At 45.5% G+C, this 18791-nt stretch overlaps 1 protein-coding gene across 1 annotated transcript; it reads left to right on the top strand.

Annotated features, from left to right (window-relative positions):
- The first annotated feature begins 1 nt into the window (after position 1).
- Positions 2–1860, top strand: LOC121575917 (probable G-protein coupled receptor). The gene has a single exon (XM_041889209.1). It carries the CDS (start codon positions 65–67, stop codon positions 1358–1360), a length of 1296 nt encoding a protein of 431 aa, XP_041745143.1. The 5' UTR covers positions 2–64; the 3' UTR covers positions 1361–1860.
- Positions 1861–18791: the final 16931 nt, after the last annotated feature.

The following is an 18791-nucleotide window of genomic DNA, read 5'->3' as shown; positions in this document are numbered from 1 at the left end:
AGAGAAGAAAGTAAACATTGCAATCGGGCCTGCTGCTGTAATGATGACTAGTCTTCTGTGAACTATGGAGAAGTCTGGTCCGATGCCGGCTTCTATTCCCAATCGCACAGGGGCCAACCTCACAACCAGCCTATGGGGACCCAACCCCACAGTTCCTGCAGAGGTGAGAGTGGTCACCAGCTCCCAGTCTCAGATCAAGGATCTGATTGGGCTGTTTGCAATGGTGACCCTTAACCTCATCGCCCTTTTGGCCAACACTGGAGTCATGGTGGCCATAGCCCGCGCCCCTCACCTGAAGAGATTTGCCTTTGTGTGCCACCTGTGTGCAGTGGACCTGCTGTGTGCCATCCTCCTCATGCCCCTGGGTATCATCTCCAACTCGCCCTTCTTTGGCACTGTGGTGTTCACCGTGCTGGAGTGCCAGGTCTATATCTTCCTCAATGTGTTCCTCATCTGTGCCTCCATCCTCACCATCACCGCCATCAGTGTGGAGCGCTACTACTACATCGTCCATCCAATGCGCTACGAGGTGAAAATGAGCATCAACCTTGCCATTGGCGTCATGCTCTTCATCTGGGTAAAGTCCATCCTGCTGGCCCTGGTCACCCTGTTTGGCTGGCCTGCCTACGGGGCCCACAGCTCCATCGCTGCCAACCACTGCTCCCTCCACTGGAGCCACAGTCGGCTGAGGAAGGTGTTCGCTGTGCTCTTCAGCTTGGTGTGTTTCCTGCTACCCGCCGTGGTCATCTTCGCAGTCTACTGTAACGTGTACAAGGTGGCACGCTCGGCTGCCCTGCAGCACACACCCGCACCCACCACCTGGGCCTCGTCCAACCCAGCCAAACGTGCCAACCGTTCCGACTCCATCAACAGCCAGACCACCATTATCACAACTACCTGCAGCCTGCCCCAGAGACTATCCCCCGAGAGGGCCTTCAGCGGGGGTAAGGCTGCCCACACCCTGGTGATCATCGTGGGCCAGTTCCTGCTCTGCTGGCTGCCTTACTTCTGCTTCCACTTGCACCTGTCCTTCAGCTCATCTCTGCAGAGCCCCGGAGATGTGGAGGAGGCTGTTACCTGGCTGGCCTACTCCTCCTTCGCTGTCAACCCTTTCTTCTATGGCCTGCTCAACAGGCAGATCAGGGAGGAGCTGGTCAAGTTCCGGCGCTGCTGCTCCTCCAGGCCGGTGGAGCTGGGTGCCTCCAGCCACGAAGGCTCCCTGCAGGAGAACTTCCTCCAGTTCATTCAGAGGACCAGCAGCACAGCCGACACGTGCTCCAGCAGCGCCAACTCCAGCCCCAGGAACACTCTGGACCAGGGGGTCAGGATCCCTGGACAGATACCAGAGGAGCATGGCTAAACACAGCGGACAACACACTTCAACATGGATTATTAATATTGACAGCCCTCGCTCCTCGTAGCACCCAGAGTTTGTGACCTGACCAAGACAAACTCTGGAGCCTAGTGAAAGCCTATAGGGCTCTGTGGTTTTTCTGGTCAGTTTACATGTATGCCTCTGAATAGGGGCTTATTATTTATTGGTATAACGGGATTTATTCAGGTAAGGTCCCCAACACAAGATCATAGTGTCGTTGTTTTAATGTGAAATATTAAATTATTGTGACATTACCTTTTACTATTGTTTCATTACAGGCCTAAACCTAAACTTTATGTAAAAATGTATGATTATTTTATGCTTAGTTTGTATAAATTATATGTTCTGAAATAACATTTATGGACATATCTGAGTTTACTCATGTTTCCAATGAACAGTGAGGAATGCTGTAGGAATACTTATATTTTCACATTTTACAGCAGCCATGTAAAGTTTCTCATTATGTTCTTGCAATAACACGTTATTTAAATAAAGTGACAAGCATCAGTACAATAGTAATACAATTAATTAATATTTTCTAATAATTCTATCCATCTTACAGTGAAAAACAATGTGTCATGTGCAAGTATATATCAATGCAAGTGATAAGAGGCAAAACTAGTACACAACATCAAAACAGCAACATGGAGATTTCAAAATGGAAGCATCCACCATGAATTGAAAGGGACAACTAATATAGCCTTAAATGTTGTCTGTGCTTGTCGCCATGGAAATGCAGTGAGGCAACGACACATAGCAACAAGGTCCTCTGCTACAGTGCAGGATGCTTGGCTTTAGATCCAGATTGGGAGAGCAGAGGGAGAGAGAGAGGAGCCTGCTCTTCACATAGGGAGGAATTCAGACCCGAGTTATGTGTGCGTAAATTGAACTTAATTCCCTTTTTATGCACTTTTCTCTCTACACATACAGTATTCTGACCTTGAACTTAAGCATGGGGAAACGCTTGTGCCAGCCAGCTATTTGTTTGGGGTGGAGATATGCATATTCTGACTGACTTAATTCCCTCACAATTCCACCACCTTTAAGCACGAGGAAACCATGAATAAGGTTGAGCAACCTGTCGGTTCCAAGTGGAGAAACATCTGCTTGATTTTTTTTAGCAATTGTAAATATAAATGTAAATTGTTTTAGATCTATTTTACCTCATGATCATTGGAGACAAATGTGAAACCAGTCATATTTCAGCAAACTGAAAGCATATCAACATGACAGGTATTTAAGCCCTTTTCCCACAGTGAAGTATGAAATGCTTTGTCATGCAGAATTTAAATTGTATGTCCTTAAAACTTGCAGGGATGACATTTGGAGTACCAAGCTATAGGCTTCTGCAGCCTATGGGAAGCCATGCGCAAATGACAGTATAACGGCGAACCTACCGAGTTGATTTATGTGCTCTAGAATGTTTAAATTATATGCCCAGACTCTTTTAACTGAGTTGGAGAGTGGCGCCGGAGAAGATGGCTGATGTTTTACAGCCCTCAAACCAATTGTACTATTATGTGTGTTTTTTCGTGTTATTTGTAATTTATTTTGTACATAATGTTTCTGCCATCGTCTCTTATAACCAAAAAGAGCATCTGGATATCAGGACAGCGATTACTCACCTCGTATTGGACGAAGATTCTTTCTTCAACGAGGCGGCCGCAAAGGATGTCCTACAGACACCCGACAAGGCCCAAATCCCTGTCATTTGCATGAGAAAGAGACGGAGATATCATGAACGTAGGTCAGGGTGCCTTGTAAGGATCCAACGGCGAGCGAGTAAACTGCCTCTCCCATCAATCCTACTAGCCAATCTTCAATCATTTGAGAATAAATTGGATGACCTAAGATTACGATTATCCTACCAACGGGACATTAAAAACTGTAATATCTTATGTTTCACCGAGTCGTGGCTGAACGATGACATGGACAACATGCTACATCGGCAGGATAGAACGGCTGACTCCGGTAAGACAAGGGTCTGTGTATATTTGTAAACAACAGCTGGTGCACAAAATCAAATACTAAGGAATCTCGAGGTTTTGATCGCCTGAGGTAGAGTATCTTATGATACACTGTAGACCACAGTATTTACCAAGAGAGTTTTCATCTATATTTTTCATAGCTGTCTATTTACCACCACAAACCAATGCTGTCATTATGATTGGACTGAATGAGCTGTATAAGGCCATAAGTGAACAGGAAAACGCTCATCCAGAGGCAGCGCTCCTAGTGGCCGGGGACTTTAATGCAGGGAAACTTAAATCCGTTCTACCTAATTTCTACCAGCATGTTAAATGTGCAACCAGGGGAAAATAAACTCTAGACCACCTTAACTCCACACACAGAGACGCATACAAAGCTCTCCCTCGTCCTCCATTTGGCAAATCTGACCATAACTCTATCCTCCTGATTCCTGCTTATAAGCAAAAACTAAAGCAGGAAGCACCAAGGAATCGGTTAATAAAAAAGTGGTCAGATGACGCAGATGCTAAGCTACAGGACTGTTTTGCTAGCACAGACTGGAACATGTTCCGGGATTCTTCAGATAGCATTGAGGAGTACACCACATCAGTCACTGGCTTCATCAATAAGTGCATCGATGATGTCGTCCCCACAGTGACCGTACGTACATACCCCAACCAGAAGCCATGGATTACAGGAAACATCCGCACTGAGCTAAAGGGTAGAGCTGCCGCTTTCAAGGAGCGGGACTCTAACCCGGACGCTTATAAGAAATCCCGCTATGCCCTCCAACGAACCATCAAACAGGCAAAGAGTCAATACAGGACTAAGATTGAATCGTACTACACCGGCTCTGACGCTCGTCGGATGTGGCAGGGCTTGAAAACTATTACAGACTACAAAGGGAAGCACAGCCACGAGCTGCCCAGTGACACAAGACTTCCAGACGAGCTAAACCACTTCTATGCTCGCTTCGAGGCAAGCAACACTGAAGCATGCATGAAAGCACCAGCTGTTCCGGATGACTATGTGATCAAGCTCTCCGTAGCCGATGAGAGTAAGACTTTTAAGCAGGTCAACATTCACAAGGCCGCAGGGCCAGACGGATTACCAGGACGTGTACTCCGAGCATGTGCTGACCAACTGGCAAGTGTCTTCACTGACATTTTCTACATGTCCCTGACTGAGTCTGTAATACCAACATGTTTCAAGCAGACCACCATAGTCCCCGTGTCCAAGGACACTAACTTAACCTGCCTAAATGACTACCGACCAGTAGCACTGACGTCTGTAGCCATGAAGTGCTTTGAAAGGCTGGTCATGGCTCACATCAACACCATTATCCCAGAAACCCTAGACCCACTTCAATTTGCATACCGCCCCAACAGATCCACAGATGATGCAATCTCTATTGCACTCCACACTGCCCTTTCCCACCTGGACAAGAGGAACACCGACGTGAGAATACTATTCATTGACTACAGCTCAGCATTCAACACCAGAGTGCCTTCAAAGCTGATCACTAAGCTAAGGATCCTGGGACTAAACACCTCCCTCTGCAACTGGATCCTGGACTTCCTGACGGGCAGCCCCCAGTTGGTAAGGGTAGGTAACAAAACATCTGCCACACTGATCCTCAACACGGGGGCCCCTGAGGGGTGCGTGCTCAGTCCCCTCCTGTACTCCCTGTTCACCCATGACTGCATGGCCAGGCACGACTCCAACACCATCATTAAGTTTGCCGACGACAAAACAGTGGTAGGCCTGATCACCGACAACGATGAGACAGCCTATAGGGAGGAGGTCAGAGACCTGGCCGTGTGGTGCCAGGATAACAACCTCTCCCTCAACGTGACCAAGACAAAGAGGAAGGCCCTCAAAATTGTCAAAGACTCCAGCCACCCTAGTCATAGACTGTTCTCTCTGCTACCGCACGGCAAGCGGTACCGGATTGCCAAGTCTAGGTCCAAAAGACTTCTCAACAGCTTCTACCCCCAAGCCATAAGACTCCTGAACAGCTAATCATGGCAACCCGGACTATTTGCACTGCCCCCCCACCCCACCCCATCCCCCTCTTTTACGCTGCTGCTGTTTATTATTTATGCATAGTCACTTTTACTCTACCCACATGTACATATGACCTCAATTACCTCGACTAGCCGGTGCCCCCGCACATAGACTCTGTACCGGTACCCCCCTGTATATAGCCTCCCTACTGTTATTTTATTTTACTGCTGCTCTTTAGTTATTTATATTAATTAACACTTTTTTTATTAGCCATTTTTTTTTAAAAAATGGCATTGTTGGTTAAGGGCTTGTAAGTAAGCATTTCACTGTAATGTCTTCACCTGTTGTATTCAGCGCATGTGGCAAATAACATTTGATTTGATTTGAATATTAGGGATCAATTAAATAAAGCCATCTAAATAAACGCATATTCGTCTACTTTTCAGCACCAATTGGTAGATTTAAAAATACTCTTGATCTTGTAGATTATTTAGGGTTAAAAAACAGGTTTGGGGAGTCTTTACGCACAAAATATATTGGTGAATCAAAAATACGGTGGTAATTTGCAATATTTAATTGTTTAATCAATGAAATATTGGAAGGTGAGAAAAGTGTACAATAGGGGTTGAAAAATTTTCCTAAAATCTACCCTAATACTCACTAATCATTGAACTGTGATGACAATGGCCCAGTCCTCTTGACAACAACAGCCACAGCATTCCATAATGATTCAAATAGGCTACATGTCCCAAATTATTGCACAAGTTGTAATATATTAGCCTAATATGATCCCCTATTGCTAGCGAGCCTCGGGAGACCAACCACACAAATGTGACAGAGGAAAGAAAGGTACACTAACGATGTAATTGAATGATGCAAAATTGAAGGAAAGGAAAACAAAAGTGACAGTTATAAATGTATGTGGGTATTACTAACGGTGGCTTCCGATAGTGGCTAATATTTAACAGGATTCAAGTTGTAAAAAAATTTAATAAATCAAATCAAATGTTATTGGCCACATGCGCCGAATACAACAGGTGCAGACATTACAGTGAAATAATTACTTACAGCCCTTAACCAATAGTGCATTTATTTTTAATAAAAAAGTAAAATAAAACAACAACAAAAAAGTGTTGAGAAAAAAAAGAGCAGAAGTAAAATAAATCAAATCAAATCAAATCAAATCAAATCAAATTGTATTGGTCACATGCGCCGAATACAACAGGTGCAGACATCACAGTGAAATGCTTACTTACAGCCCTTAACCAACAGTGCATTTATTTTATTTTTTTAAAGTAAAAATAAAACAACAACAAAAAAAGTGTTGAGAGAAAAAAGAGCAGAAGTAAAATAAAGTGACAGTAGGGAGGCTATATATACAGGGGGGTACCATTGCAGAGTCAATGTGCGGGGGCACCGGCTAGTTTAGGTAGTTGAGGTAATATGTACATGTGGGTAGAGTTAAAGTGACTATGCATAAATAATTAACAGAGTAGCAGCAGCGTAAAAGGATGGGGTGGGGGGGCAGTGCAAATAGTCTGGGTAGCCATGATTAGCTGTTCATGAGTCTTATGGCTTGGGGGTAGAAGCTGTTGAGAAGTCTTTTGGACCTAGACTTGGCACTCCGGTACCGCTTGCCGTGCGGTAGCAGAGAGAACAGTCTATGACTAGGGTGGCTGGAGTCTTTGACAATTTTGAGGGCCTTCCTCTGACACCGCCTGGTATAGAGGTCCTGGATGGCAGGAAGCTTGGCCCCAGTGATGTACTGGGCCGTACGCACTACCCTCTGTAGTGCCTTGCGGTCGGAGGCCAAGCAGTTGCCATACCAGGCGGTGATGCAACCAGTCAGGATGCTCTCGATGGTGTAGGGAGTAGGGAGGCTATATATACAGGGGGGTACCGGTGCAGAGTCAATGTGCGGGGGCACCGGCTAGTTGAGGTAGTTGAAGTAATATGTACATGTGGGTAGAGTTAAAGTGACTATGCATAAATAATTAACAGAGTAGCAGCAGCATAAAAAGATGGGGTGGGGGTGGGGGTGGGGGGGCAGTGCAAATAGTCTGGGTAGCCATGATTAGCTGTTCAGGAGTCTTATGGCTTGGGGGTAGAAGCTGTTGAGAAGCATTTTGGACCTAGACTTGGCAATCCGGTACCGCTTCCCGTGCAGTAGCAGAGAGAACAGTCTATGACTAGGGTGGCTGAAGTCTTTGACAATTTTGAGGGCCTTCCTCTGACACCGCCTGGTATAGAGGTCCTGGATGGCAGGAAGCTTGGCCCCAGTGATGTACTGGGCCGTACGCACTACCCTCTGTAGTGACTTGCGGTCGGATGCCAAGCAGTTCCCATACCAGGCGGTGATGCAACCAGTCAGGATGCTCTCGATGGTGCAGCTGTATAACTTTTTGAGGATCTGAGGACCCATGCCAAATCTTTTCAGTCTCCTGAGGGGGAATAGGTTTTGTCGTGCCCTCTTCACGACTGTCTTGGTGTGTTTGGACCATGATAGACAATTGGTGATGTGGACACCAAGGAACTTGAAGCTCTCAACCTGTTCCACTACAGCCCCGTCGATGAGAATGGGGGCGTGCTCAGTCCACTTTTTTTTCCTGTAGTCCACAATCATCTCCTTTGTCTTGATCACGTTGAGGGAGAGGTTGTTATCCTGGCACCACACGGCCAGGTCTCTGACCTCCTACCTATAGGCTGTCTCATCATTGTCGGTGATCAGGCCTACCACTGTTGTGTCGTCGGCAAACTTAATGATGGTGTTGGAGTCTTGCCTGGCCATGCAGTCATGGGTGAACAGGGAGTACAGGAGGGGACTGAGCACGCACCCCTGTGGAGCCCCCGTGTTGAGGATCAGCATGGCAGACGTGTTGTTACCTAACCTTACCACCTGGGGGTGGCCCGTCAGGAAGTCCAGGATCCAATTACAGAGGGAGGTGTTTAGTCCCAGGATCCTTAGCTTAGTGTTGAGCTTTGAGGGCACTATGGTGTTGAACGCTGAGCTGTAGTCAATGAATAGCATTCTCACGTAGGTGTTCCTCTTGTCCAGGTGGGAAAGGGCAGTGTGGAGCGCAATAGAGATTGCATCATCTGTGGATCTGTTGGGGCGGTATGCAAATTGGAGTGGGTCTAGGGTTTCTGCGATAATGGTGTTGATGTGAGCCATGACCAGCCTTTCAAAGCACTTCATTGCTACAGACGTGAGTGCTACGGGTCGGTAGTCATTTAGGCAGGTTATCTTAGTGTCCTTGGGCACAGGGACTATGGTGGTCTGCTTGAAACATGTTGGTATTACAGACTCAGTCAGGGACATGTTGAAAATATTCTTGAAGACACTTGCCAGTTGGTCAGCACATGCTCGGAGTAGACGTCCTGGTAATCCGTCTGGCCCTGCGGCCTTGTGAATGTTGACCTGCTTAAAAGTCTTACTCACATCGGCTACAGAGAGCTTGATCACATAGTCATCCAGAACAGCTGATACTCTCATGCATGCTTCAGTGTTGCTTGCCTCGAAGCGAGCATAGAAGTGATTTAGCTCGTCTGGTAGGCTTGTGTCACTGGGCAGTTCGCGGCTGTGCTTCCCTTTGTAGCCACATCCGACGAGCGTCAGAGCCGGTGTAGTACGATTCAATCTTAGTCCTGCATTGACTCTTTGCCTGTTTGATAGTTCGTCGGAGGGCATAGCGGGATTTCTTATAAGCTTCCGGGTTAGAGTCCTGCTCCTCGAAATCGGCAGCTCTACCCTTTAGCTCAGTGCGGATGTTGCCTGTAATCCATGGCTTCTGGTTGGGGTATGTACGTACGGTCACTATGGGGACGACGTCATCGATGCACTTATTGATGAAGTCAGTGACTGATGGGTTACCTTCAGACAAGAACCCGTTCTCTCAATTTAATCTAGTGAGTCTGTCGAGAAAATTCTAATTAAAGGTACACATATTTAAAGGAATGGCCAGTATGAAAAATGTATGCACTCACTAATTGGAAATCGCTCTGGATAAGAGCGTCTGCTAAATGACTAAAATATAAAATGTTAAGATAAATTTACTGAAAACCCTATTGAATGAAAACTCCACGAGACAGTCTGTTAGCCATCAAGTAGGAGGGTTTTCAGCAGTTGAATTAAATGTATTTTGTGCGCGCAAGGGAGCCACATCTGCAAAGCCCGTTACGCACAGGTAAAACATGTCTGAATACCAACCTCAAATCAAAACGCAGAAAAAAAGGCATACATTTCCTAAGTATGAATCGGCTCCATAGAGTCTGATTTACACACAGCCAATAGCTACAGACAGACAGACAGACAGACAGACAGAGCCTTATTACCATCCGAATAGAGTGGAAAGACAGGCCAGGATAAGACTCCTCAGCGAGTGAACCTATACCTGAGGATGTGGACCACTATATTAGAGTGACACAGTTCCAATGAGGGATAAACAGTGAATGTCCAATGGAAAATCATTACTAAGTGATATGAACAGTCTGGGAGTGATGACACTGTGTCATTTTATGACCGCTCCCTATCTGGATTGGGGCTATCACAAACAGGGGAAGACTCAGGGCAGTTTGTTCCCAAATAATGAAAAACAGCATGCTGTCTGGCATCGCCATGGAACAGGAGTATTTGTGTATTATTATGCAACCTGGGTTGTATGACCGACCAGTCGATGCATTAGGAAGAACAGGGAGGTAATCATCAAACACACCCACACACCAGACCTGGGTTCACTTGTCTGTATATTGGAGTATTTTCACTAAGTATTTTCACTAATTTAACATATGTCATTGTTTTAAGATTATCATCTCATGGATCATTTAGGTATTGGATTTTAGTACCCTTTCAGGTATATATATATAAAAACATAAATATGAATTGACTTTACTACTATAGCCCATAGAAACACATTGAATAACACATTCTAGGAGATATAAGAAAGCTCAGGAAATATATATTTTTACACGTATTTAACCCCTTATTTTTGTTGCCACAAAACTGCCTCCATACTTCCATTTGTTTGTATGGGTTACCTTCAGACAAGTCCTGTGACACTTGTGGGGGTCGTAGAGCAAAACGGAGAACACCATTGGGTTTGTTGGCCAATTCGGACACTACGGAAGCTTTTGTGAGAAGACCGATTTTCGGGATGTCTCATGGTCTGACAAACATCGCTGTAGCTCGGCCACCTTCCACCGCAGATGTGGAAGGCCGCCATTTGCAGATGTAGAGGATTGATATCTATAGCTTAAACTGACACATTTTGATGGGGATCTTTGTATTATGTTACTTAGATTGATGCACGGGTGCGTCAATTGACTCTTAATTAATGTTATTTTATGTTACACTGACAATAAAAACAATACCATCTATAATCTAAAGCAACAAGTGGATTACAGTAGATTGTGTAGGTTTCAAAGGGCTTCAATATTTTGCCATTATGGTCTAAAAACATATCATGATTATCATATTGCCTATAATATTACACAATAGTCCAGCACTTAAACCTTCCAAGCTGTTGTTGTGGGGATCAAAACAGATGAAAAAAAAGCAAGCAATGGAGAAGGTTCCAACATGCTAAACAAACCTCATCAGAGAGACAGATACAATAGAGCTAGAGGCACACTCAGATCTCTTAAAATTAAAAACACTATAAAAGTGTTGTTGTGATTTGGGATTTATGAACGTGAGAATCCCAAGCAGGCACGATGAAAACAGGATCAGACTAGAAATAGAATGTGAGTGGATGTCGAGACGGAGCGTGTGATGGAGATTAAGGCCAGTCCTCTCCTCCACCATGCAGATCTAGTCTGCATGAGATGTCCAAGGTGGCTGGGGAAATAGAAGAGACACAATGGAGCTAGTCAGACTTAACAGCTCCATCCCTGTCTTCTGGTTACAACACAACAACACAACATAAAAACTCTCCTCTGTACAGTAGGCAACCTAATGTAGCGTTTGCTTAAAGTGAGCTTGTGCCTGAACAGATGGGTTGGCAAAGTATTACAAGGGCACACCCATAGGGATAACGGTGTGGTGTATGTGGGTGCCGGGTGTATAAAGTGCACACCAGCTGGAGACACAGGTGTGAAGTGCAGGACACTGTGCTCTGAATTCGTCGCTCAAATCCACTTAATCTGGGGTCGGATGAAGGGGTGAGCTGGTTTTTGGGACAGATTTACAGGACAGTGTGGATTTGCCTGTCCTTTTACAGACACACTTAATGGAGTCCATTTAGACAGACAGAACAGCTGGCCCTAGATACAGTATCTGTTACAGTTTGGGAACCCTTTTGAGACAAGTGTTTCTCTGAGCTGATTGGAACAGATCCAGATGTTGTCGTCTCACTGTCTGGCTGCCAGGCTATTTCACTGTCCTGTTATGCAACAATTAGACCCTCCCTCATCAGTTGGATTGGCAAAGACCAGCCATCTCTGATTTAGCAGCTTTCCCACCTGAAAGTTTACTATAGAATACTACAGTACTTACTATAGAATTCTGTAGTAAACTGTAGTATACTGTAGAATACCATACTACACATTGTAGTATCCCTCGATCAAGTGTAGTACCTACTATGTGGGCCTCCCGAGTGGCGCAGTGGTCTAAGGCACTGCATCGCAGTGCTAGCTGTGCCACTAGAGATCCTGGTTCGAATCCAGGCTCTGTCGTAGCCGACCGGGAGACCCATGGGGTGGTGCACAATTGGTCCAGGGTAGGGGAGGGAATGGCCGGCAGGGATGTAGCTCAGTTGGTAGAGCATGGCGTTTGCAACGCCAGGGTTGTGGGTTTGATTCCCACAGGGGGTATGAAAAAAAATTATGTATGCACTCACTAACTGTAAGTCGCTCTGGAAAAGAGCGTCTGCTAAAATGTACTATAGAATATTGTTGTATATTGTAAATAGCCAAAACACCACACTTTATTTTACTATAATAAATACTACAGAATTTAATTTACATATACCCTGACCATTCCCCTCCCCCATATCCCAATTTGTGCCACACATAAGTGTCACGACTTCCTCCGAAGCTGCCACCTCTCCTTGTTTGGGCAGGCTTTGGCGTTTGTCGTCACTGACCTTCTAGCCATTGCCGCGCCGCATCTCATCATTCCATTGGTTTTGTCTTGTTTATTACACACACCTGGTTCATATCCCCTCATCAGTACCTGTATAAGTGTTCCCTCTGCCTCCTTGTCTTTGTGTGTGATTGTTTATTGTGGAGGATAGTGAAGCTCGGTGGAGCTCCGTGTATTTTGTATCGCTGGGATATTTCCCTGTGTGCCGTGTATTTTCCAGTGCGCCTGTTTTGCGCACTAGAGTGTTTTGACGCATTTCTGCGTAACTCTGTAATTGCGGAATAAAGCCTGTTATTCTGTGATTTACCCTCCTGCACCTGACTCCTTCGACATCACCTCATCACAATAAGTGAGAAACCTACATGCCATGTACAGTGAGGGAAAAAAGTATTTGATCCCCTGCTGATTTTGTAAGTTTGCCCACTGACAAAGACATGATCAGTCTATATCTAGTTTTAATGGTAGGTTTATTTGAACAGTGAGAGACAGAATAACAACAAAAAAATCCAGAAAAACGCATGTCAAAAATGTTATAAATTGATTTGCATTTTAATGAGGGAAATAAGAAAGAAAGATCAGAAAGATTTATGGCTCCCAGGTGTCTTTTATACAGGTAACTCTTAAAGGGAGTGCTCCTAATCTCATTTTGTTACCTGTATAAAAGACACCTGTCCACAGAAGCAATCAATCAATCAGATTCCAAACTCTCCACCATGGCCATGACCAAAGAGCTCTCCAAGGATATCAGGGACAAGATTGTAGACCCACACAAGGCTGGAATGGGCTACAAGACCATCGCCAAGCAGCTTGGTGAGAAGGTGACAACAGTTGGTGCGATTATTCGCAAATGGAAGAAACACAAAATAACTGTCAATCTCCCTCGGGCTGGGGCTCCATGCAAAATCTCACCTCGTGGAGTTGCAATGATCATGACAACGGTGAGGAAAGTCCAGAACTACACGGGAGGATCTTGTCAATGATCTCAAGGCAGCTGGGATCATAGTCACCAAGAAAACAATTGGTAACACACTACGCCGTGAAGGACTGAAATCCTGTAGTGCCCGCAAGGTCCCCCTGCTCAAGAAAGAACATATACAGGGCCGTCTGAAGTTTGCCAATGAACAGCTGAACGATTCAGAGGAGAACTGGGTGAAAGTGTTGTGGTCAGATGAGACCAAAATTGAGCTCTTTGGCATCAACTCAACTCGCCATGTTTGGAGGAGGAGGAATGCTGCCTATGACCCCAAGAACACCATCCCCACCGTCAAACATGGAGGTGGAAACATTATGCTTTGAGGGTGTTTTTCTGCTAAGGGGACAGGACAACTTCACCGCATCAAAGGGATGATGGACGGCGCCATGTACCGTCAAATCTTGGGTGAGAACCTCCTTCCCTCAGCCAGGGCATTGAAAATGGGTCGTGGATGGGTATTCCAGCATGACAATGACCCAAAACACACGGCCAAGGCAACAAAGGAGTGGCTCAAGAAGAAGCACATTAAGGTCCTGGAGTGGCCTAGCCAGTCTCCAGACCTTAATCCCATAGAAAATCTGTGGAGGGAGCTGAAGGTTTGAGTTGCCAAATGTCAGCCTCAAAACCTTAATGACTTGGAGAAGATCTGCAAAGAGGAGTGGAAGAAAATCCTGTGTGCAAACCTGGTGGCCAACTACAAGAAACGTCTGACCTCTGTGATTGCCAACAAGGGTTTTGCCACCAAGTACTAAGTCATGTTTTGCAGAGGGGTCAAATACTTATTTCCCTCATTAAAATGCAAATCAATTTATAACATTTTTGACATGCGTTTTTCTGGATTTTTGTTGTTGTTATTCTGTCTCTCACTGTTCAAATAAACCTACCATTAAAAGTATAGACTGATCATGTCTTTGTCAGTGGGCAAACGTACAAAATCAGCAGGGGATCAAATACTTTTTTCCCTCACTGTATAGACCATATTGTTTTCACTACAAGTTATAGAAAAGAGCAGAGTGCTGAACTATCTTTTTAGACTGCAGTCCTACTTACAAGTTATGGAAAATGTGCTCTTTCAGTATTTCTCCAAGGAGAAAGCCTCCACTTCTAGGTCAAAGATAATAAAACAAAAACACAATAGTGAATACTACAGTAATGTCTGCAAAAAAAATACAGTTTATATTACAGTCCGCAAAAACACTACATTATTTATTATAGTATATACTACAGTTCTCTTTTACTGCAGTATTTATACTATAGTTAACTGTAAATACTACAGTATACTACAGTGAATACTACGGTAAAGACCGCAAAAACACTACAGTGAATACTATAGTATTTACACCATAGTACACTATAGTATTTTTTCACGTGGGTCTCTATAAGGTCAAAGGGTATTAATCCATAACCCCATGGAGGGGTCACAGGGAGGAGGGGGTGTTACCTCAGAGTGGTTCTGTTAGAGTTGATCCCTAGCCAATCAGGCCTGAGTCGGGATGAGGCATGTAGAAAACAACTGTCAACAGGTCCTTAGATGGAGATTCACAGATGATGCATGGACGGACGGACACGCACACACCCTCGCTCATGCACGCATACGCACCTCTTTCTTTAATTGCACACTTCTATGTGTCTGTTGATAGAATTGTGGCCAAACAGTGGGTGGAAGGAGGGAAATAGTGTCCATGGGCGAATCAGAGCGTGGAAATGAGTTGCTTTGTCTGGTTTGCTTCACCTATTGGGTGCAATCACTGAGAGGATCAGGGAAAAAGGGGGAAATCACGCACACGCACGGTTGCACACACACACACCCGCACGCACACACACAGACACACACACACACACAGACGATCTGCTAATGGGTCCAAAGCAGATCTTCCCCTAAAAGCACCCTGGAAATCCACTGTACAGAGCTGGTAGGGGTAAATGTGCTCAGACAGAATTCAGACAGTTGTCTATTTGGCCCTGTAGTCACCTGGTGGTACTTGCCCACAGCCCCTCTCTCTGATGATCTAAATCAAATCAAATCAAAACAAATTTGATTTGCCACATGCGCCAAATACAACAGGTGTAGACATTACAGTGAAACGCTTACTTACAAGCCCTTAACCAACAATGCAGTTTTTTTTATTTATTAAGGAGTCTTATGGCTTGGGGGTAGAAACTGTTAAGAAGCCTTTTGGACCTAGACTTGGCACTCCGGTACCGCTTGCCGTGCGGTAGCAGAGAGAAAAGTCTATGACTAGGTTGGCTGGAGTCTTTGACAATTTTTAGGGCCTTCCTCTGACACCGCCTTGTATAGAGGTCCTGGATGGCAGGAAGCTTGGCCCCAGTGATGTACTGGGCCATACGCACTACCCTCTGTAGTGCCTTGCAGTCGGAGGCCGAGAAGTTCCCATATCAGGCGGTGATGCAACCAGTCAGGATGCCCTCGATGATGCAGCTGTATAACTTTTTGAGGATCTGAGAACCCATGCCAAATCTTTTCAGTCTCCTGAGGGGAAATAGGCTTTGTTGTGCCCTCTTCACGACTGTCTTGGTGTGTTTGGACCATGATAGTTTGTTGGTGATGTGGACACCAAGGAACTTGAAGCTCTCAACCTGTTCCACTACAGCCCCGTCGATGGGAATGGGGGTGTGCTCAGTCCTCTTTTTTTATGTAGTCCACAATCATCTCCTTTGTCTTGATCACATTGAGGGAGAGGTTGTTATCCTGGCACCACACGGCCAGGTCTCTGACCTCCTCCCTATAGGCTGTCTCATCGTTGTCGGTAATCAGGCCTACCACTGTTGTGTCGTCGGCAAACTTAATGATGGTGTTGGAGTCTTGCCTGGCCATGCAGTCATGGGTGAACAGGGAATACAAGAGGGGACTGAGCACGCACCCCTGAGGGGCCCCCGTGTTGAGGATCAGCGTGGCAGATGTGTTGTTACCTACCCTTACCACCTGGGGGGCGGCCCGTCAGGAAGTCCAGGATCCAGTTGCAGAGGGAGGTGTTTAGTCCCAGGGTCCTTAGCTTAGTGATGAGCTTTGAGGGCACTATAGTGTTGAACGCTGTGCTGTAGTCAATGAATAGCATTCTCACGTAGGTGTTCCTCTTGTCCAGGTGGGAAAGGGCAGTGTGGAGTGCAATAGAGATTGCATCATCTGTGGATCTGTTGGGGTGGTATGCAAATTTGGGTGGGTCTAGGGTTTCTGGGATAATGGTGTTGATGTGAGCCATGACCAGCAGTTCAAAGCACTTAATGGCTACAGACGTGAGTGCTACGGGTTGGCAGTCATTTAGGCAGGTTATCTTAGTGCTCTTAGGCACAGGGACTATGGTGGTCTGCTTGAAACATGTTGGTGTTACAGACTCAGTCAGGGACATGTTGAAAATGTCAGTGAAGACACTTGCCAGTTGGTCAGCGCATGCTCGGAGTACACGTCCTGGTAATCCATCTGGCCTTGCGGCCTTGTGAATGTTGACCTGCTTAAAAGTCTTACTCACATCGGCTACGGAGAGCTTGATCACATAGTCGTCCAGAACAGCTGATGCTCTCATGCATGCTTCAGTGTTGCTTGCCTCGAAGCGAACATAGAAGTGATTTAGCTTGTCTGGTAGGCTTGTGTCACCGGTCAGCTCGCGGCTGTGCTTCCCTATGTAGTCTGTAATAGTTTTCAAGCCCTGCCACATCCGAAGAGCGTCAGAGCCGGTGTAGTACGATTCAATCTTAGTCCTGTATTGACTCTTTGCCTGTTTGATGGTTCGTCGGAGGGCATAAAGGGATTTCTTATAAGCGTCCGGGTTAGAGTCCCGCTCCTTGAAAGCGGCAGCTCTACCCTTTAGCTCAGTGCGGATGTTGCCTGTAATCCATGGCTTCTGGTTGGGGTATGTACGTACGGTCACTGTGGGGATGACGTCATCGATGCACTTATTGATGAAGGCAGTGAGTGATGTGGTGTACTCCTCAATGCTATCGGAAGAATCCCGGAACATATTCCAGTCTGTGCTAGCAAAACAGTCCTGTAGCTTAGCATCTGCGTCATCTGACCACTTTTTTATTAACCGAGTCCTTGGTGCTTCCTGCTTTAGTTTTTGCTTATAAGCAGGAATCAGGAGGATAGAGTTATGGTCAGATTTGCCAAATGGAGGGCGAGGGAGAGCTTTTTACCCGTCTCTGTGTGTGGATTTTTTTCCCTCCGGTTGCACATTTAACATGCTGGTAGAACGGATTTAAATTTCCCTGCATTAAAGTCCCCGGCCACTAGGAGCGCTGCCTCTGGATGAGCGTTTTCCTGTTTACATATGGCCTTATACAGCTCATTGAGTGCAATCTTAGTGCCAGCATCGGTTTCTGGTGGTAAATAGACAGGTACGAAAAATATAGATGAAAACTCTCTTGGTAAATAGTGTGGTCTACAGCTTATCATGAGATACTTTACCTCAGGCGAATAAAACCTTGAGACTTCCTTAGTATTAGATTTTATGCACCAGCTGTTGTTTACAAATATACACAGACCGCCAACCCTTGTCTTACCGGAGTCAGCCGTTCTATCCTGCCGATGTAGCGTATATGCCGCCAGCTGTATGTTATCCATGTGGTCGTTCAGCCACGACTCGGTGAAACTTAAGATATTACAGTTTTTAATGTCCCGTTGGTAGGATAACCTTAATCTTAGGTCGTCCAATTTATTTTCAAATGATTGAACATTGGCTAATAGGATTGATGGAAGAGGCAGTTTACTCGCTCGCCGACGGATCCTTACAAGGCACCCCGACCTACGACCATGATATCTCTGTCTCTTTCTCATGCGAATGATGGGGATTTGGGACTTGTCGGGTGTCTGTAGGACATCCTTTGCGTCCGACTCGTTGAATAATTTTTTTTTGTCCAATACGAGGTGAGTAATCGCTGTCCTGATATCCAGAAGCTCTTTTTGGTCATAAGAGACGGTGGCAGAAACATTATGTACAGAATAAATTACAAATAGCGCAAAAACACACACATAATAGTACAATTGGTTAGAGGGCTGTAAAACGGCAGCCATCTTCTCCGGCGCCATCTAGTATGTACTGAATGGAGTTTCTACATAGATGATATACAGTAGTGTCTGGCAAATGTGTGGGCCACAAAGGGCTGCCTGCTTGGTTAGTAGTAATTCAATGTTTCTATCATGCTAAACACATGATTTGATTGTATAATATGACAGATAAACCAAGCCACGACGGATTGAGTTAGGCTACATCATTTCTCTGTGCCGCAGAAAGAGCAGGCACTGAAAGCATAGGCTCTGTCTGTGCTGCTCACCCACCAAGCTGCCTGGTGCGCTCCATCACCATGGTTTCACCAGACATCAATCATCATGTCCAGTCTCAATACCCTCCGCCAGAATGGCTGCTGTAAAACCA

The sequence above is a fragment of the Coregonus clupeaformis genome, chromosome 10 (assembly GCF_020615455.1).
Source record: "Coregonus clupeaformis isolate EN_2021a chromosome 10, ASM2061545v1, whole genome shotgun sequence".
Lineage (NCBI taxonomy): Eukaryota > Metazoa > Chordata > Actinopteri > Salmoniformes > Salmonidae > Coregonus > Coregonus clupeaformis.
This window is presented reverse-complemented; position numbering and strand designations above follow the sequence as displayed.